Below are 17,768 nucleotides of genomic sequence, written 5' to 3' on the forward strand. Positions count from 1 at the left end.
CTGTTTTAACACTTAAGTCTTTTATCCATTTTGAGTTTATTCTTGTGACCAGTATAAGAAGGTGGTCCAAATTCATTTTTTTGGAGTTATCTGTCCAATTTTCTAACACCATTTATTGAATAGACCAGTGGTCGCCAACCTCTTGGACCTCACAGACCACCAGAGGTCCACGGACCACCAGTTGGCGACTGCTGGAATAGACTGTCTTTACCTCATTGCATGTTCTTGCCTCCTTTGTCATACATTTAAAATATATATATTATTGATTTCAGAGAGAGGAAGGGAGGTGGAGAGGGAGACAGAAACATGAGAGAATCATTAATTGGCTGCTTCCTGCACACCCCTACTGGAGATCGAGCTGCAACTTGGGCATGTGCCCTGATCGGGAATGGAATCTTGAACTTCTGATTCATGGAGCAACACTCAACCAGTGAGCCACACTGACCAGGCTGTCAAATATTAATTGACCATAAAGGTGTGGGTTTATTCTGGGCTTTCCATTCTGTTCCATTCATTAAATGTCTGTTTTTATGCCAGCACCATGCGGTTTTGATTATTATGGCCTTGTGGTATAGTTTGATATCAGGTAGTGTGATTCCTCCAACTTTGTTCTTTCTCAAGATTGCTGTGGCTACTCGGAGTCTTTTATGGTTCCATATAAATTTTTGGAATATTTGTTCTAGTTCTGTGAAATACGCCATTGGTATCTTGATAGGAATTGCATTGAATCTATAGATTGCTTTGGGTAGTATGGGCATTTTAATGATATTAATTCTTCTTATCCATGAACAATTTATAGGCTTCCACTTATTTGTATCTTCAGTGTCTTATAATTTTCTGAGTACAGATCTTTTACATCCTTGATTAAATTTATTCCTAGGTGTTGTTTCTTTTAATACAAGTGTAAATTGGATTGTTTTCTTACTTTTCCTTTCTGATACTTCATTTTTGATGTATATAAATGCAACTGATTTCTGGATATTCATTTTGTATCTTGCTACTTTACTGAATTCATTTATCAGTCCTTGGTAGTTTCTTTAGAGGTCTCTATATACAGTATCATGTCATCTGCCCCAGGCAATCTTCTGATAAGGGGCTCCAGAGTAGGAGATTCTGTTGTCTTTACTGGTAATGCATCCAGGATATTGGGCCCTTGCTTTGAAAAACAGTCAGCAAAGATCACCACTTTTGGCTAGGACTTATTTCAGCTCTGGTTAATCTGAACTCAGTTAACAGGAGTAAACATAAAGCTATATATTAAAAAACCTGCCTTGTAAAGGCCTTTATCTGAACTTACTTGGTGATACAAGAGCTCTTAACAATAACTGATGTTAAGCAGTTTGTGTACAATTGGGTTAGAAACCTTTCAGATTTTGAGGGTGCCTTATCCAAAAGAGATCAACCAACTGCCTATCGTTACCTGAATAGATTCATTCTTTTCTGTTTTTAAGCCTTCAGCAGCACCTCAGTATTGAAAAACCGTAAAGTTGAAATCCCTTCACAGGAACCCACTCAAAGCCCTTATCATCTAACACCTTATGAGCTGAGAACAGAACTGGACACAAGAAAGGTGCTGTTGAATCTGATAAAAAAGCAGGCCCACAAAGAGTTGGGGCAAGGAAAGTGGCCCAAATCTGACCTACTTTATACTTTTCCCTAAGCTAGCTCTGACCATGCAACACAACAGCATCTGTGTCACCTTTTCACGGGTTCACTGTCCTGCTTTCATGTGTATCTCTGGAGCCTGGATACTTCCTAAAAGTGCTTTCAATTACAAGAACTCCAAAATGATTTCAGAAAACTCCAGAATATTCTGTATGACATTTTATTCTTTTTTAAAAATATTTTCTATTGATTTCAGAGAGGAAGAGGGAGAGAGAGAAAAAAGCAATAATGAGAGAGAATCATTGATCGGCTGCCTTCTGCACGTCCCTATTGGGGATCGAGCCTGCAACCTGGGCATGTGCCCTTGACCAGAATTGAACTGGGACCCTTCAGTCAGCAGGCCGACACTCTATCTGCTGAGCCAAACCAGCTAGGGCCTGTCTGACATTTTAAATTATTTGAGGCTAAGGGGACTGCTGGCTCCCCATCCCCACCAGCTTTATGGCTTCCTAATCCTACCGATGCTGTATCCTTTCTTACATTCCAAAGAAAATTTGAAAATATGGTCACTTTATTCTGAAGAGTTTTCCCAATCCCTCCAGTTACAATGGATGTTTATTCCTTTCTGGTCTGTTTTTGGATAAATGAGCTCATCCAATTACTAATGTTGATTTTTATTGTTAAATACACAAAATGCTATTTTTCAAATGTAAAAAGCAATGGTCCAACTCTTTGTTAAAGATCCATGAGACTGAAGCTTGACCTATATTGCACAACTAAACTAACCAAGAAAAGGTTCAGAAGAAATAGTTTGTGTGCTTTGCTGAATGAAGCCTGTCCACCTGATCTATCTGGACACCCTACAACTGAATCCCTTGTGTAGAAAGCCCAGTGGATTATTAAAACAGCTGAACTTGTGCTGTGTTGTGGTTTGCTCGAAAATAACCTCTGTCTATAGAGGCAAGGAGAAAAGAGAACATAAATCAACCCACTTCAGGCTCAGCTATTTAAATGCTTCAGGTAAACAGTTTAGGTATTTATTCTGTTCTAGATTATCCAGAGAATTCAGTCTGTTTTCCACCTATGAAAAAAAAAATCTAATAACCTTAGAACTCATCATAATGATTATTTAAAATATCAAGCATTCAATGTGTTGATATTATTTACTAAGAAACGTCTGCTAAAATTCATTACAATCTTAAAAATGCTTTTAGCACTCTGGGCAAAAACTAGAGAAAGAAAATAATAATATATATTGAGTTAGGCAGGTCAAACATTACTTCTAGCTTTGCTTTTTTGTGATTCTGTGATTTCATTTTTTATTTATAAAATTAATAAAGGTTAAAAAAATAGGCTACATCTGCAGGAAAACAAGCCCTTTCATGTACTCCTGATGAATATGTAAGCTGATAAAATTCTTTTGTAAAAAAACAATTTGTCAATATATATCAAAAGTTCTAAAAATGATCATACTCTTTGCTCTAATAATTTCATATCATGAAGTAACTGTAGAGGTGCAGACTGATCTATATAGCCTGGAAGTTCACTGCAGCATTATTTATAACTAGAGGCCTGGTGCACGGATTTGTGCACTGGTGGGGTCCCGAAACCCGCTCTCTGACATCCCCTGAGGGGTCCCAGATTGTGAGAGGGTGGTTCTTGGGTGACACACCCTGGAATTGGGCTCCCTCCTCTCTGGTTCTCTGTGCATCACCCGAGAACCGCAGCTCCTGTGTTGAGCATCTGCCCCCTGGTGGTCATTGCATGTCATAGCTACTGGCCAGTCAGCTGGTCACTTAGGCTTTTATATATATAGTTTTGCTATTGACCTGTGGCCCTTTGAGCAGGCTATCTTCTTTCTCAAGTCTTATATAGATATAGGCCAGCGATTCTCAATCTGTGGGTCATGACCCCTTTGGTGGTTGAACGACCCCTTTGGAGTTGAACGACTCTTTTCACAGGGGTCGTCTAATACCATCCTGCATATCAGATATTTACATTACAATTCATAACAGTAGCAACTTTACAGTTATGAAGTAGCAACGAAAATAATTTTATGGTTGGGTCACAACATGAGGAACTGTATTTAAAGCACCAGAAGGTTGAGAACCACTGATATAGGCTTTGAGCCATATAATCTTTTGGGAAAAAGATTCCCATACATTTTTGATAAATATAGTAAAACTTCCTTTTTTAATCATTTAAAAATTTTTCAATTACAGTTGACATACATTATTATATTAGTTTCAACTCTACACCCCACTGATAAGACATTACATAACTTACTAAGTGATCAACCAGATAAATCTTGTATCTATCTGACACCATACTTAGTTATTAGAATATTATTGACTATATTCCTTATGTTGTGCTTTACATCCCCATGACTATTCTGTGATAACCAATTTGTACTTCTTAATCTCTTCACCTTTTTCACCTAATCCCCTCCCTTCTGTCAACCATCAGAATGTTCTCTGTATCTATGAGTCTGTTTCCATTCTGTTAGTTCATTTATTTTGTCTTTTACATTCAATTGTTGATAGATATGTATTTATTGCCACTTTATTGTTCATATTTTTAATTTTCTACTTTTTAAAGAAGACCCTTTACCATTTCATACAGTACTGGTTTGGTGGTGATGAACTCCTTTAGCTTTTTCTTATCTGGGAAGTTCTTTATTGGTCCAGCTCTTGCCCTGATGGCAGACAATTCAGTTCCTCTCCACATGTCCCTGGTGCCTTTCAAGCTGCTATCCCAGTGCTGGAGTTCAGAGAGAGTCTGTGTAAGTCAGTGTGTGGGCCCTTTAAAAGGAACTGCCTGGTACTCCAGTAGCCCTCCCTTTCCCTCAGCCTCAATCCCCGCTGTTTTTGTTGTTGTTATTGTTTGTTAATCCTCACCTGAGGATATTTTTTCCATTGATTTTTAGAGAGAGTTGAAGGGAGGGAGGTAAGAAAGGAAAAGGGGAGAGAGAGAGAAAGAGAAACATAGATATGAGACACATTGATTGGCTGCCTCCTGCATGCACCAGGGGATCAAAACAACCCAGGTATGCGCCCTTGACTAGGAATCAAACACAAGACCCTTCACTATGCAGGTCTACGCTCACTTGAGGCAATCCCTGCTGGTTCTTACAGCTGGGACTTATGGGGCTTCCCTTCCTGGAACTGGAACCCTGGGTTGGGGGGCCTGGTTGGAGCTGGGACCTCTAGCTCCTCAGCTGAGATATCCCTCCTGATATTTATCTGCCACACATGGGTGTGGGATCAGCTGGTTCTGCATCTCCACCCCTCCTACCAATCTCATTGTGGCTTCTTCTTTAATTCCCTGTTATAGGGCTTCCATTCAGCCAGATTTCAGTCAGTTCTGAATGATGCTTGTTCTTTTTTTTTTTTTTTTAAATGATGGTTGTTCTATAGTTTAGTTATAATTTTGTAGTTGTGGCAGGATGATATGAGCACAGTGTTTTCCTATTCTGCCAATGGTTGTGGCAGGATGAGAGTACTGCATTTACCTACACCACCATCTTGACCAGAAGTCCCCTAAAATAAATTTCAAATGCCTTAGGCCACACCCCTAATAGAACTCTTTCTCTAGAGATTTTATAAGAATAACTTAAAACAGTGATTGTCAACCTTTTTAATCTGTTACTACTTTTGATAAGCATAAATTCTCACAGCTTCCTTTAAAATTATTTGAAGTTTCAAAACAAAAAAGCCAAAGCAATTCTGAAATTGTATTATCAAACCACTCACACACACATTTGTTGAGATAACTAATATAAATTATAATTTTAGAAAGTAACATTATAACTCTAAAAACCAATGTTTAGGTAAACAAGGTGTTAAACATTTAGGAACAAAGTTTTGAAGAACATTTCCAAGACTATACATATATTTACCAATTCAACTGAACCATTTTCAATTCCTTGTGCTAAGGTAACATTCATTAAAGAGGATTCCTCAGCAGCCAAAGAAACAATATCCTGCTAAAACAAATTAGAAAAGAATGGGTAAGTTATCACAGTAGTAGTCGTCATCACAGGAACAATCTCATTTTGTTAAATGTTTTAATCACATGAATGCTCATTTATAAAACTAATTTACAATACCATAGTCCAGGTAGGCTGCCTCCAGCGTAAATATTCCTGTTTTCCATATGCCTCCTACAAAAGAGGAACTTGCATGCCCCTTCCCCCTTGCTTCCTATCCTTGTCACTCCTATATCTCTCGACACTGCAGATCTCATATCAAAAGTCTCTGCTGCTGTGTGGCTGAGGTCACTTTCCTTTGAAGCATCTTATCTAGCCCCAGTCCCCTACCTCTATTCCCATGCCAGTACCGGGTGGCAGAATGAGGAGATCTGCAAGTAGAGAGGGTGAGAATGAGAAAAGGGATATTACTATCCCCACCCAGGGCCATGGCAGGATTCTTCCACCACTGCTGGAGCTGTCACTGGCAAAAGGGAAGAAAAGCTGTATCTGGAAGGGGAGCAGAGACATAAAGGAAGAAGGAAAAAGAGAAAGCCAGGAATTCTTCATTTCCCCTCCTCTCCCCTTTTCATTGCTATAGAAGCTGTGAGCCTTTTTCATCTTCAACCTGTCACCAAGCTTCATACCCAGGTGTCTGTCATCTATGATCTTGACTAAGTTAGGAGCTTCCTACAACAGTTTCTTACTTGATGTTTCACTTCAGTTTTAAAAAATGTTAGTGAATATAAGGAGTTGCATTTTATTCTTTAATATACATATTTGTGGAAACATGTTTTTCCTCTCTTAATTTTTATGAATATTCTACATTTTAGATACTCTCAATTCTTTAGTTACTCTACATAAAAATTCTGTTTTATGAAGAGTTGAAAATGATTACTTGGAATCAATATTTTCCTGTCCCTTCAAACTGATTGTTTTCTCATTCCTGACTCTATTTCACATCTGCTTACCATTTTTGGAAGAAGAATAAGAATGAAATTGAAGGTTAAAGCATGAGCATAGGATAAAGGAGTAAAAGGTTCAAAAGAACCACTGCATCAGTCTCTTTCCTTCACTCCAAGCACTTGGGAAAATCAATTAAAATTTTTTAAAATTGATTTCAGAGAGGAAGGGACAGGGGAGAGATAGAAACATCAATGAGAGAAAAATCATTGATTGGCTGCCTCCTGCACGCCCCCTACTGGGGATGGAGCCTGCAACCTTGATCGGAATTGAACCCGGGACCCTTCAGTCTACAGGTCGTCGCTCTAGTCACTGAGCCAAACCAGCGAGGGTGAAATCAATTTTGTTAATGTTAAAAAGTCATAAACTAAACAAGCTTGTTTAGTCATAATTTTCAGGAGTTGTGCTCTAAGAAATGCCTGAGCCCAAATAAAGAAGAGAGTAGTATCCCAGTATCCAATATCTAGTATGTTATCTAATATTTAGTAAAACACATTCTCTTTTAGTGCATTATGAAATTGTCTTTCCTTCCAAGGGCATTCAGTTTCAGTGTGGGCTGACTCTGAATTCCCAGAGTGGTTATCAAAGTACAGTGATGATGGGACAGAGTAGAAAAGCACTGGTTTATTTTTATTTGGTATGGCTATAATATTTACATTTGTACAGAATAAAGTGACAATTGAGAAAATATTTTATAGTACATTGTTTCCAAGTATGTTTTCAAATAACTATGTTTTTTTAAGTAAAAGTTATGTCTTCCAATAAAAAAAATGTTTAAAATTTTATTTTGGTCATGGAATCTTTATATAGTCGTTCAGAAGCAAAGCTAAGGTAACTGATGGGTCCAAAACATACTATTCTTAAAGGTGGGAAGGGTGAATTTAGATCAAAATCAAAACACAGGTGTATTGTCTAGAGTCCTAGAAGATTCCATGACAAACTGGGGCCTAGTAATATTCCCAGCATGTAACCAGATTCAAGTACAATCACTTATTTAATGCACCACACAAAGTACTATTTCAGAATGAAACTGCTTTTCTTGTGATTAACTATCCTAAACTTCTAGAAAATCCTGTTCTACAGATGAAAATCATGTTTTATCCTGTAGTACTGCTACTTACTGAAGAAATTACAGGATAGTGTGAGATGAAAATATAAACTATAAATGTAAGAAGAAACTAATTAGAGTCTCAACATTCCTTTACTATATCTTGTCAGAAAAATAATATCTTTATGATTCTCTTTGGTTAACTTACCTCAAAGCTAATATTTTTATTAGTATCCCCTTGAGAGCTATAGTGAGATTCATCAGTCATATCCTGCCAAGTTTTGGGTTGGCTTAACTCTTGCTGGGAATTTGGATCTTTCATCATGGAGGTCTCTGAATTATTAAGGGAGTAAAAAAGATTTTACCAAAATATCTTTCCAACTTAAATTCGAATATGATTGTTATAAAAGAAAACTTCTGGCACTGTGATCCATTAAAACAAAGTGTGTTCCAACTCTCTCTGTCACATATTTATCTTCCCTTTCCCCACATCTGCTTCTTTTTCACCTCCACCCCCCATCCTGCACCAGCTATCTCCTCAGCACTTACCCCCATACGTTTACTCACAGACAACAGGGATAGTTCAAGCCCACTTAGTATATCGTTCAGCGGATTTTAATGTTTTCAGGAATGGTGGTCAGGAAGCAGAGGCTCACTCACCACATAAGTTGGCTTTATTATTCCTTTATAATAGTCACAATAATAATCAGCAATCATTAATACTCCATGTATCCTCTGGGTGTATGGAAAGACCTGTCTCAGGTTAACTATATTGTTTAAATGCTATTATCACTAGGTGACTTTTTTCATGTTGTGTTAAAGTGAAACATTAACTTACTAGATATAAAATTTTTCTTTGTTGGAGGTTTGTGAATACTGCCTTGGGGTGGAGGTGGTGGGAAAGTGTGAGATTAAGAGTAGTACACACTGTATATAAACTTCATCTTTTTATGTAGCTTTGTGGACAAAAATTAATCCATAAAGCTGAAAAATACAATGCTTACATAACCATTTCTTTTAAATTCAAATATTCTTCTAGAGATAGCATTTATAGTCTGGAATATAAAGATGGATCCCATCCTCATTTTGAAATATAAAAGGAAAGTTTACATTCCCCTCAACATCAACAGAATTAGGATGTCTTACCTACTACGTTTCTGCCCCCCATTTCTTCACTTATTGATTCCTTTTGTATCAATTTTCTTCCAAGTTTAAAGCCAGAAGACAGAAAGCATTTTGTAAACAACTGTAAAAATACACATTTTTGTTTCTAGATTTTGTACAAGTAAAGCAATTCAATAAATACAAGCAAATATGCTAAAAAGTCAAAATTATAATTCATGCACACACATCCAGCAAATTAATTAAAAATAAGGAGGTATTTTTTTATAAGTTTAAGCTCTTGACTATATGAGTGTAAATATGTGTTTATTTATTTACTAGAGGCCTGGTGCACGAAATTTGTGCGGGGGGGGGGGGCCCCTCAGCCCAGCCTGCACCCTCTCCAATGTGGGATCCCTCTCACAATCCAGGACTGCTGGCTCCCAACCACTTCTGCCTGCTAGCCTGATCACCCCCTAACCACTCCCCTGCCAGCCTGGTTGCCCCTAACTGCTCTCTCCTGCCAGCCTGGTCACCCCCAGCTGCCCTCCCCTGCTGGCCTGGTCACCCCTAACTGCCCTCCCTTGCAGGCCTGATCACCCACAACTGCCGGCCATCTTGTGTCCACTTGGGGGTGGCCATCTTGTGTGTTGGAGTGATGGTCAATTTGCATATTACTCTTTTATTAGATAGGATAACTAAACATTGCCCCCATGTAAAAGGATGGAAAACTATTACCATTTTCAGTTCAGTATGAATCAAATCCTGGGTAGCAGATGACAGAAGTGTATCCACTCCTCCCCTTGTTTTCCACATCATCAATCTTTGGGTAGGAGGTGCAAGTTCCAAAACCATGAGAGTGTCAGCAAAGAAAGTAATCTGTTTATGCATAGTTTTGCTGCTGATCTCCTTGACTGGATCTATGAGCAATTTCCTCTTTTTGTTTTTCCTTTTCCAAGCAATATCTAAATATAAGAAAATAGGCACAAATGTGATTGATTGTACAGCTTTGTAAAATATTCTAGGCACCGCAATCTAAGTAATGTCTACCGCAATACAACCTACAGAGATGCATAGAGAAGAAAATTCCCATCTCTCTACTGAAAATTATGCTTTAAAAAGTTTTTGCACAACTAGAGTGTCTAAGCAGCCAAGAATTCACACACTTTGAAGTGTTTCTCCAAGGCTCTGAGGAGAATTCTGTTGACCTACTTAGCGGACAACTGAGAAAATGTAGAGCAGAGGATATATTGATGAGGAAGTCACTCAATTCTGAGGTTCCTTAAAATATATACATAACAGAATAGCTTTTGAAACATTGACTTGTATTTGTCCAGCATATTTTTTCCTTTCCCACTGAAATTCATACACAAAGTCTAAGTGGGTAGTCCATGGGATTTCGTTCCCAAAGGACATTTTACTAGGTTGAGAGCAAAAGTTAAGTTTTTCCTTAGTAAAGATGTAAAAGGGGACAGAAGGTGAGATTTCCAAGAATGTGAAGATCTGGGATCAGATGGATCCAGAAAGAACAGAAACCAGATTGCTGATGTGCCTCAGTGACATCCTGGGGTAAGATCCCAGAGGAGCTGGCTGTGTGATGACTCCAGAAGCTATGCAGGCTGGGACAGTGGGCACCACACACTGGTGTGGTTGATAACCAGGCGTTCCCTTCCACTGGTCACATATTTCCCCCAAATTTTGATATCACATGGCTTAGGGCAGATAAGGGAGCAGACTGAAATTCTTGCCAGCCCCATGGGGTAGAAGCTCAGAATTGAATTTGGTAAAGAAAACCTTGAATGCTTTATTCCTGGCATATCTGAGTTTATAAACTGAAATCCATATCAAATATACTACTTAAAACTAGTGCCTCCCAAAAGGTTTAGTTATATATTAGATTCATATTTATTGTTATTCCTAAAAACACGCTTGAGGTTAAATGTTAGAAAAGATAGTACCTCTCTTCTGGTTCTTTTATTATGCCTTATTTGATATTCATTTACATGTTTATTTATTTAGTGATGAGATTGTAAGCTTCCTTTTTTATTGAGTTTATTGGGGTGGCATTGGTTAACAATACAGGTTTCAAGTGTACAACTCAATAAAATATCACATGTATAATTCATCATGCACCTATTGCCAAGTAAAGTACCTTTCCATCCTCATTTATCCCCAATTTGCCCTCTTCCATCTCCCCCACCCCAATTCCCTCTGGTTATCACCATACTTTTGTCTGCGTCTATGTGTTAAATATATATATTAAAATTAAATATATATACATATTTATAATTTTAATTTCCTTAATAGCAAGGACTATGTCTTCTTCATTTGTGCCCAGTACAGAGTAATGGCTCAATAACTACTGGAACTGAACTCAATTTAAAATTTTCCAGTTTCCCAAACTGGAAATATGGTTTGATCAGAACAGAATAGAATGAAAGGGTCATCTCAAAATTCCTTCACACTCTTCCCTTTGTATTACAAATGTTATTACTAGATTACCAACCTCCTAAAATATTTCATAGATTATTCAAATATTTAACAGTGAATAAGATAGTAGGTGTCAAAAATAAAAACATGAATGACTGACCTGAAGTATCAATCGGAACAAGGGTAAATCCTTCCTCTTCATTTGATAATGTGGTTTCATGCATTTTTTCATTTTCCAGTAGATGTATACACTTTGGATTATCTGGTTCTACTAATCAACACCACCATAAAAGGAATTATAAAGAAATAATAGCTGGAGGACTATTTGAAAATTAAAGTGAAAGATAGACTAATTGAATATTTATATTGCCATCTGGAGCCACATCTGAATTGTTAGAATCATGTATTTAATAGAGTTGAAGAGGCTCAGCTATTATATGGTCTGGGACCCACAGTGTCTAGGTGAGTCAGGTATGATCACCCTCTTTTGCACATGTGACATCTAAGGCTGGACTTCGATGTGACTGTGACTATAGTCTCAGTGAAAGTGAAAACAGTGGTACTAACCATAACAAATAACTGACTTAACTGTGATTATATGTCTGCTAAAATTTTTATAATCTATTAAATAATTGAATAGTTGACCCATGAAAACATAACTAAATTTTAATTGTCTATCTCTTGTAACATTTTAAATTTCTACTGTTGTGTTAGAAACCAATATCACATGAACGTGAAGCCAATCATATTTTTAATGCTAAGAAAAAAAAAAGTAGACGAAAAGACCTCAAATCATTTGAGGTGCCTTCACATAAATTTCAAGTATAAAATATCCTCCCATTTGTAACTTCTCTCAAATTGTATATAGGTTGTCAAACCATATTAATATGACATTAATATAATTAATAACCATATTAATGTCAAACATTAATGATGTTTTTTACCATGTAACATATGTTGTTTTAATGATTCAAAAGCACAGTATTTTGGCAAAGTATTTAAATGTGCTCTCATACCAAATTAACCCAGTCCTTGATAAATAACTACTATTGTACCTTTCTCAGAACCCAGTATCTTAATCTGCATTTTATTGAGTCATACTAAGAGTTTGCAGGACATTTTTTATTATCTTCCAATATACTATACTGCTACTTAAACCCAGAAGTTCTAAAGCTTAATTTGAATATTAGCCACTGTTCACTTTCTACACAAAGAAAATTTCAACATACCCACTATAGTATTGGGAGGCTCAGGAGGCATGGAAACTTCTTTGTTCAAATGCATGTCTTCTAACAGGATATTTTCATCATCTTGTAATAGGTTGTCTTGAAAAACACAATAAATACTTTTGTCATACAGAGTTGAATCTATCATTTGTTCACTAAACGTTGATTGGCATTATTATATGCAAAGCATTGTGAAAGGATACAAAAACAAATTAATCCTACTTAATTAGATTTGATTGGATACATAGATTATCACATTTCATGCAGGATGACAGAATTTTATATACTTAATTTTCTTTCCTTTATTTAAAATATATTTTTAGATGTTTGATTTCAGGAAATACTATACTAATACTAAGATAGTAGCCTTGTTACAAAGCCATGTTTAGTTTCAGATCAAGAAATAAAAGTGTTCAAACTACTTTGGTAGAGATTTAAGGTAGAGCCACTATTTTTTCATATTTTCAAAATTCCAGAAATTTGCCATAACCAGCCTTTTAATGTAGGCCAGAGAATTAAAAAATTATTTGATGTATAACAATCAATATCTTTAAAATATGTGCATTTGGATTTCCTAGTTTTGTCTACCCTATTACACTTTCATATAATATAAAAAATTAAAAAATGACATAAAATGCTGGAGAGATCCCTTAGAATAGCCCTCCCACAATTTCTGTTAAAGAAAACAATGTTTTTTTGTATATGATCTAGTATATTTTGTGAGGACTATACTAAGCTCATTCTTTCCCTTCTAAAAATTAGAAAATTTTAAAAATTAAAGCAAGCAGTATTTCACATATAGAAAATATGTTTAAACAGATGGCTATTTACTTAGACCTAGCCTAAATGTTTAAATATATTACAAACTTTGAAAACTTGTGTAAAAAATGTGTGGATTTATATTAAGCATACCTAAAATTTTAGTTTGATCTAGTAAATCTACTAGTACATTAGTAATTTCACAGAAATAAATATCCAATTTCTATAGAACCAGACAGCATACCAATCATTTCTCCTGCAGCCCCTTCATCACCAAATCCATCTCCACTGTCATAGAACAGAGATTTTTCTGCATTGAGGCTTCCAGAACTATGTTCAACTAAAGGACCATTGGAATTCAGCAAGATGTTGTCATCAAAGAAGCTATAGCTTCTCAGGATTTCAGGTTCCGCCCCTAAATACATACATATCATGAATACTGAGTTAATCAGAAAAACACAGAATTTTAGGGTTAGAAGGAAATTCATAAATCATCTTCTATAGCCCCTTCCCCTCATTTTACAGGTAAGGAAAAATGAAAGCTAAAAACACTTAGTTGAATTATTAAACTAAAGTCACTAAGCTGATTAGTGGATACTGGATTTCTAGTCTAACACTTTTTCTAATACAATAAGAAAAAAGAAAGCCAAAACATCAGGAGAGAGCTTTTAGCTGTGGTACAGTTTAATAATTCTTCTACTTTAGGTAGGTCATGTCCTGCTTGACCAAGTATTATTTCAAGGATACTTGCTTGTGTTGTTTATCCATAATGGGGGTTTAGAAAAATAAGAAATATGTTTGCCTTCTTAGGAATGAAAAGAATGGGCTTACTACATTCATTCAATAAGGACCTATTGAATGACTGGGTATTAGGCAATATGCGGGGGATTGAAGATTCAACAGTAAAAAGACAAAAGTTAACTAATATTAACTGAGTGTTTATTATGTGCACTACATTATGTAATGGAAGATACTAGTATAATCCTCATGGTACAAACAAGGAAACACATCCACAGAAAGGTTTTGGGGGATTGAAGATACAACAGTAAAAAGACAAAATTAACTAACATTAACTGAGTGCTTTTATGTGCACTACATTATGCAATGGAAGATACTAGTATAATCCTCATTGTACAAACAAGGAAACACATCCACAGAAAGGTTTTGTAATGTGCACACAGTCACGCTATAATACTAGTAAATGACAAAGCCAGGATCTGAACCCAGCAGAGCTGGTGGTAGGGTAGTATCAGTGTTAGAATTCTGACTGGTAAAATACTTTGCCAAGTGGAAGTTTATGATAGAAAACTCCTAAGACACTTTCAGCACCAGATAAACTCCCTGCTTCAAACTAGCCTTCTTCCAGATTGGCTGAGAGCACATATTCTCTCCCTTCCCTGGGTTTAAATCTCTATGTCCAGGAGTCTGAAATCCCAGAGGGTCAGAGTTCGGTCTTTCCTGTCCACCCTCTAACAATCCATGTTAGTGCTAGTCAGTAAATAAAATCATGAAGTACCACTCAGATTGAAAATTCTTCTATAGGCACACATCCTCCAGAAAGTAAGAGTTTAAAAAGGCAACCTTTATTGTCCTGGACTTAAGATTTGCTCAAAAGAAAAGATTGACTTTTCAAAAAGAACTAAAAATATATCCACATTTTCCAGGTACAGCTTGATAGCACACTCCCTCACCCCACCCTCCACCCCCCGCCCCGCAGAAAAAAATCAGTCTTGGTCAATAAGATAACATTTATGAAAAGACACTATATTCCTAGCACTGAGCATCACAAGAACCAAGATTACACAAATACAATTAATGAAATAATCATTGTCTTCAATCTTATATTGTATTCAGAATAGGATGGATTAATATTAAACATTTCTTGAAGGACATTAGATTTAAATTAGTTTTTGAAGAATAGAAATATCACTTATTGGTAGAAAGGATTAAAGAAGGGTATAAGGAAAATAACCCTGTGATGTTGCTAGAAGTATCCCAATTTAGGGGAGTAAAGCAGTAAGGGATAGGGCAGTAAGGCTTAGAGAAGATAGGTAATTTGTCCAGTATCACACAGCAAGTCCACAGAGAAAGCCCATATTTGAACCCAGGTTTGTCGGTCTACTAAGAACATAGTCTTCCCACATATACTAGAAAAAGGCAAGGACAATATTATTGGGGGTTAAATTTATATATCAAAAGATTCATTTTAAGGATATTTCTACTGGCATAGAAATAGCTATTTCTATTGGCATAGTTTCAATACAAAACCACAAATAAAGGGTGTGCCCCCAAAATGCATACACACTTTAATAACTGATAGCTCAGTTTTAAAAATGAAATATATTTTAATAAACATTGCCTTTATAATTATTCAAAGTGTCTATATGCATTTTTTGGGACATTCTATATAATTGATTATGATGTAATTTTGATTTCCCAAATATTCTCACCAAAGTTCCCAGCTTGGAAAAGTAGAACATTGTGATAATCTTCTCTAAGTGTGATTTCTTCTGGTCTGCTTTGGTTCTGAGTAAATTTTTCTACAACACCAATAGCACTATGGAGAATATAAAATTGAGGAAAACATGTGAACAGAACATGTTTTATAGTATATTGCAAAACAACAAAAACATCCCTAAAACAAAAAACCCATATTTTATTATAAAAATAAAGATTTTTATTTTCTCTATAGTATTATTTATAAACACTAGTTTCTTATACATGCCTATGACCTCCAGGTTGCCAAGTCCAATGGTCAACTCTCAGTCCGATCTTACTTACCCCAACAATAGCATTTGAAATAGATGTAAACTTCCCTCCTTATGACACACTTTCTACTTTTGGCCTCTGGAATACCACTCTCTCCTGATTTTCTTTCTATCCCATTGGCTGCTACTTTTCCATCTCCTTTATTATCCTTCCTCATCTCCCAGACTATTAACTATTAGGAATGACCCAACACTCAGTCTGTAGATGTTGATCTCATTCTCTCCCTTATTGCCTTTAAAATCTATACTTACTTCCTTGGGAGATCTTATGACTCATGGTGGAAGTTCATCTAAATATTCACAACTCCCAAATTTATACATCCCATCCATACCCCTTTCCTGAATCTCAGACCCAGATATTTAACTACCTACCTACTCCCCTTGGATATATAACAGTCACCTTAAAACTTATATCCAAAAACTAATTTACTTCTTTCACACTGTCCTTCTTAAACCTGCCATTCCATAGTTATCCTAATATCATTAAGTGGTAACTCCATTCTCATGTCAAAAATCATAGAGTCATCCTTCACATCTCTCTTTCTCTTAAAGCCATATCCAATCAGCAAATTCGGTTGGCTCTGACTTCAAAGTATATTCATAATTTGACTGTTATCGCCTTGATATAAATGAAGACTGAGAACTAATGACATACACTGTCATCTCTCACCTGGACTTCTTACTGCAATAATCTCTCACAGACTCTCGGCTTCCTCCCCTTTCCCCTATAGTGAGTGGCCAAAGAGAGCACTTGAAATCCAGTCAAGTGCAATCACTCTCCTATTTAAAACCTTCCTGTGCTCCCCAAGTAAAATAAAAGACCTTATTGTAGCCCCACATCTGCCTTCCTGGCTACCTCTCTGACCTCATTTCTTACCATTCAGACCCTCATTTACTCCACTCCAGTCTCACTGCTTCCTTGCTGTGCCTTGAAAATGCCCAGTGCACTCTGCCTTCGCACCTTTCTTTCCACTTGCTGTACCTGAAGTATTCTTCCTCGCGTTATTGAATGATTTGTTCCCGTACCTCCTCCTGGTTTCTGTTCTGACCTTATTAGAAAAGTCTTGCCTGACCATTCTATTACTTATTTTATTTTCTATTTCTCTTCATAATGATGATCATCTCATGTCATAATGTATATTTACTTGTTTATTTGTTTATTGTCTGTCTACTCCAACTAAAATGTAAGATTCATGCTGCCAGGAACTGTGTTTTACTCATTGCTATCTCCTCAGTGCCTAGAACAGTGTCTGGCATATAGAAGGCACTCAATCATTATTTACTGAATGAATGGGTGAATATACTATCAATATTGCAAATTGAGCAAATATAATGATATTTGTTTGGTGTTCTTTGAAATTTCACACTAAATTTAAGTTTTTGTCTATGTTTACTACAGTTAACTACATTCCTTGTGAATTCATGATATCTGAAGATGAAAACAATAAAATATCAAGAAAGTCAAATGGAAGGAAAATAAACTAATTTACTTCACATTCTGGATTTCAAAATCATGAAATTCTTCTGGCAGTGTGATAGCACTGTAAGATGCTTCAAAATTCTCCTTTGGAAGGTCAACTAGTCCTGAAAAGAATAAAAAACCACATTCAATAAGTAACCATGCTATGCAAAATAGAAACTCCCAACTCAATCTTTTTTATTTAAATAAGACTTTCTCTCACTGGACTATTGCTTAGTCCCCTAACTGTTTCTCTTGTATCCACTCCTGTCTCTCTCCAGTCCATTCTCTGCAAGGCAACCAGAGTGATATTTTAAATACAAAATCAGATCAGATCACTTCCATGTTTAAAATGATTCAGTGACTTTCCCAGTGCATTTAAATAAAATCCCAATTTCTAATCAGGGCCTCCGCAGCCCTACAAACCTATCAGTATCATTTA

The 17,768-nt window shown here is 36.3% G+C and overlaps 1 protein-coding gene across 1 annotated transcript in view; it reads right to left on the reverse strand.

Moving 5' to 3' along the window:
• Positions 1-17,768, reverse strand: part of RAD21L1 (RAD21 cohesin complex component like 1) — a 27,367-nt gene that overhangs the window by 6,180 nt on the left and 3,419 nt on the right. Inside the window, exons 3-11 of the mRNA XM_006756716.2 lie at positions 17,358-17,451; positions 15,550-15,656; positions 13,344-13,514; positions 12,344-12,439; positions 11,275-11,385; positions 9,423-9,649; positions 8,730-8,829; positions 7,792-7,916; positions 5,504-5,590 (exon numbers count right to left, since the gene is read on the reverse strand). Of these exons, the coding sequence (XP_006756779.1) occupies positions 5,504-5,590; positions 7,792-7,916; positions 8,730-8,829; positions 9,423-9,649; positions 11,275-11,385; positions 12,344-12,439; positions 13,344-13,514; positions 15,550-15,656; positions 17,358-17,451 (1,118 nt within the window). The remainder of the gene's footprint in view (positions 1-5,503; positions 5,591-7,791; positions 7,917-8,729; positions 8,830-9,422; positions 9,650-11,274; positions 11,386-12,343; positions 12,440-13,343; positions 13,515-15,549; positions 15,657-17,357; positions 17,452-17,768) is intronic.

This window comes from Myotis davidii, unplaced genomic scaffold (genome assembly GCF_000327345.1).
Source record: "Myotis davidii unplaced genomic scaffold, ASM32734v1 scaffold354, whole genome shotgun sequence".
Taxonomy (NCBI): Eukaryota; Metazoa; Chordata; class Mammalia; order Chiroptera; family Vespertilionidae; genus Myotis; species Myotis davidii.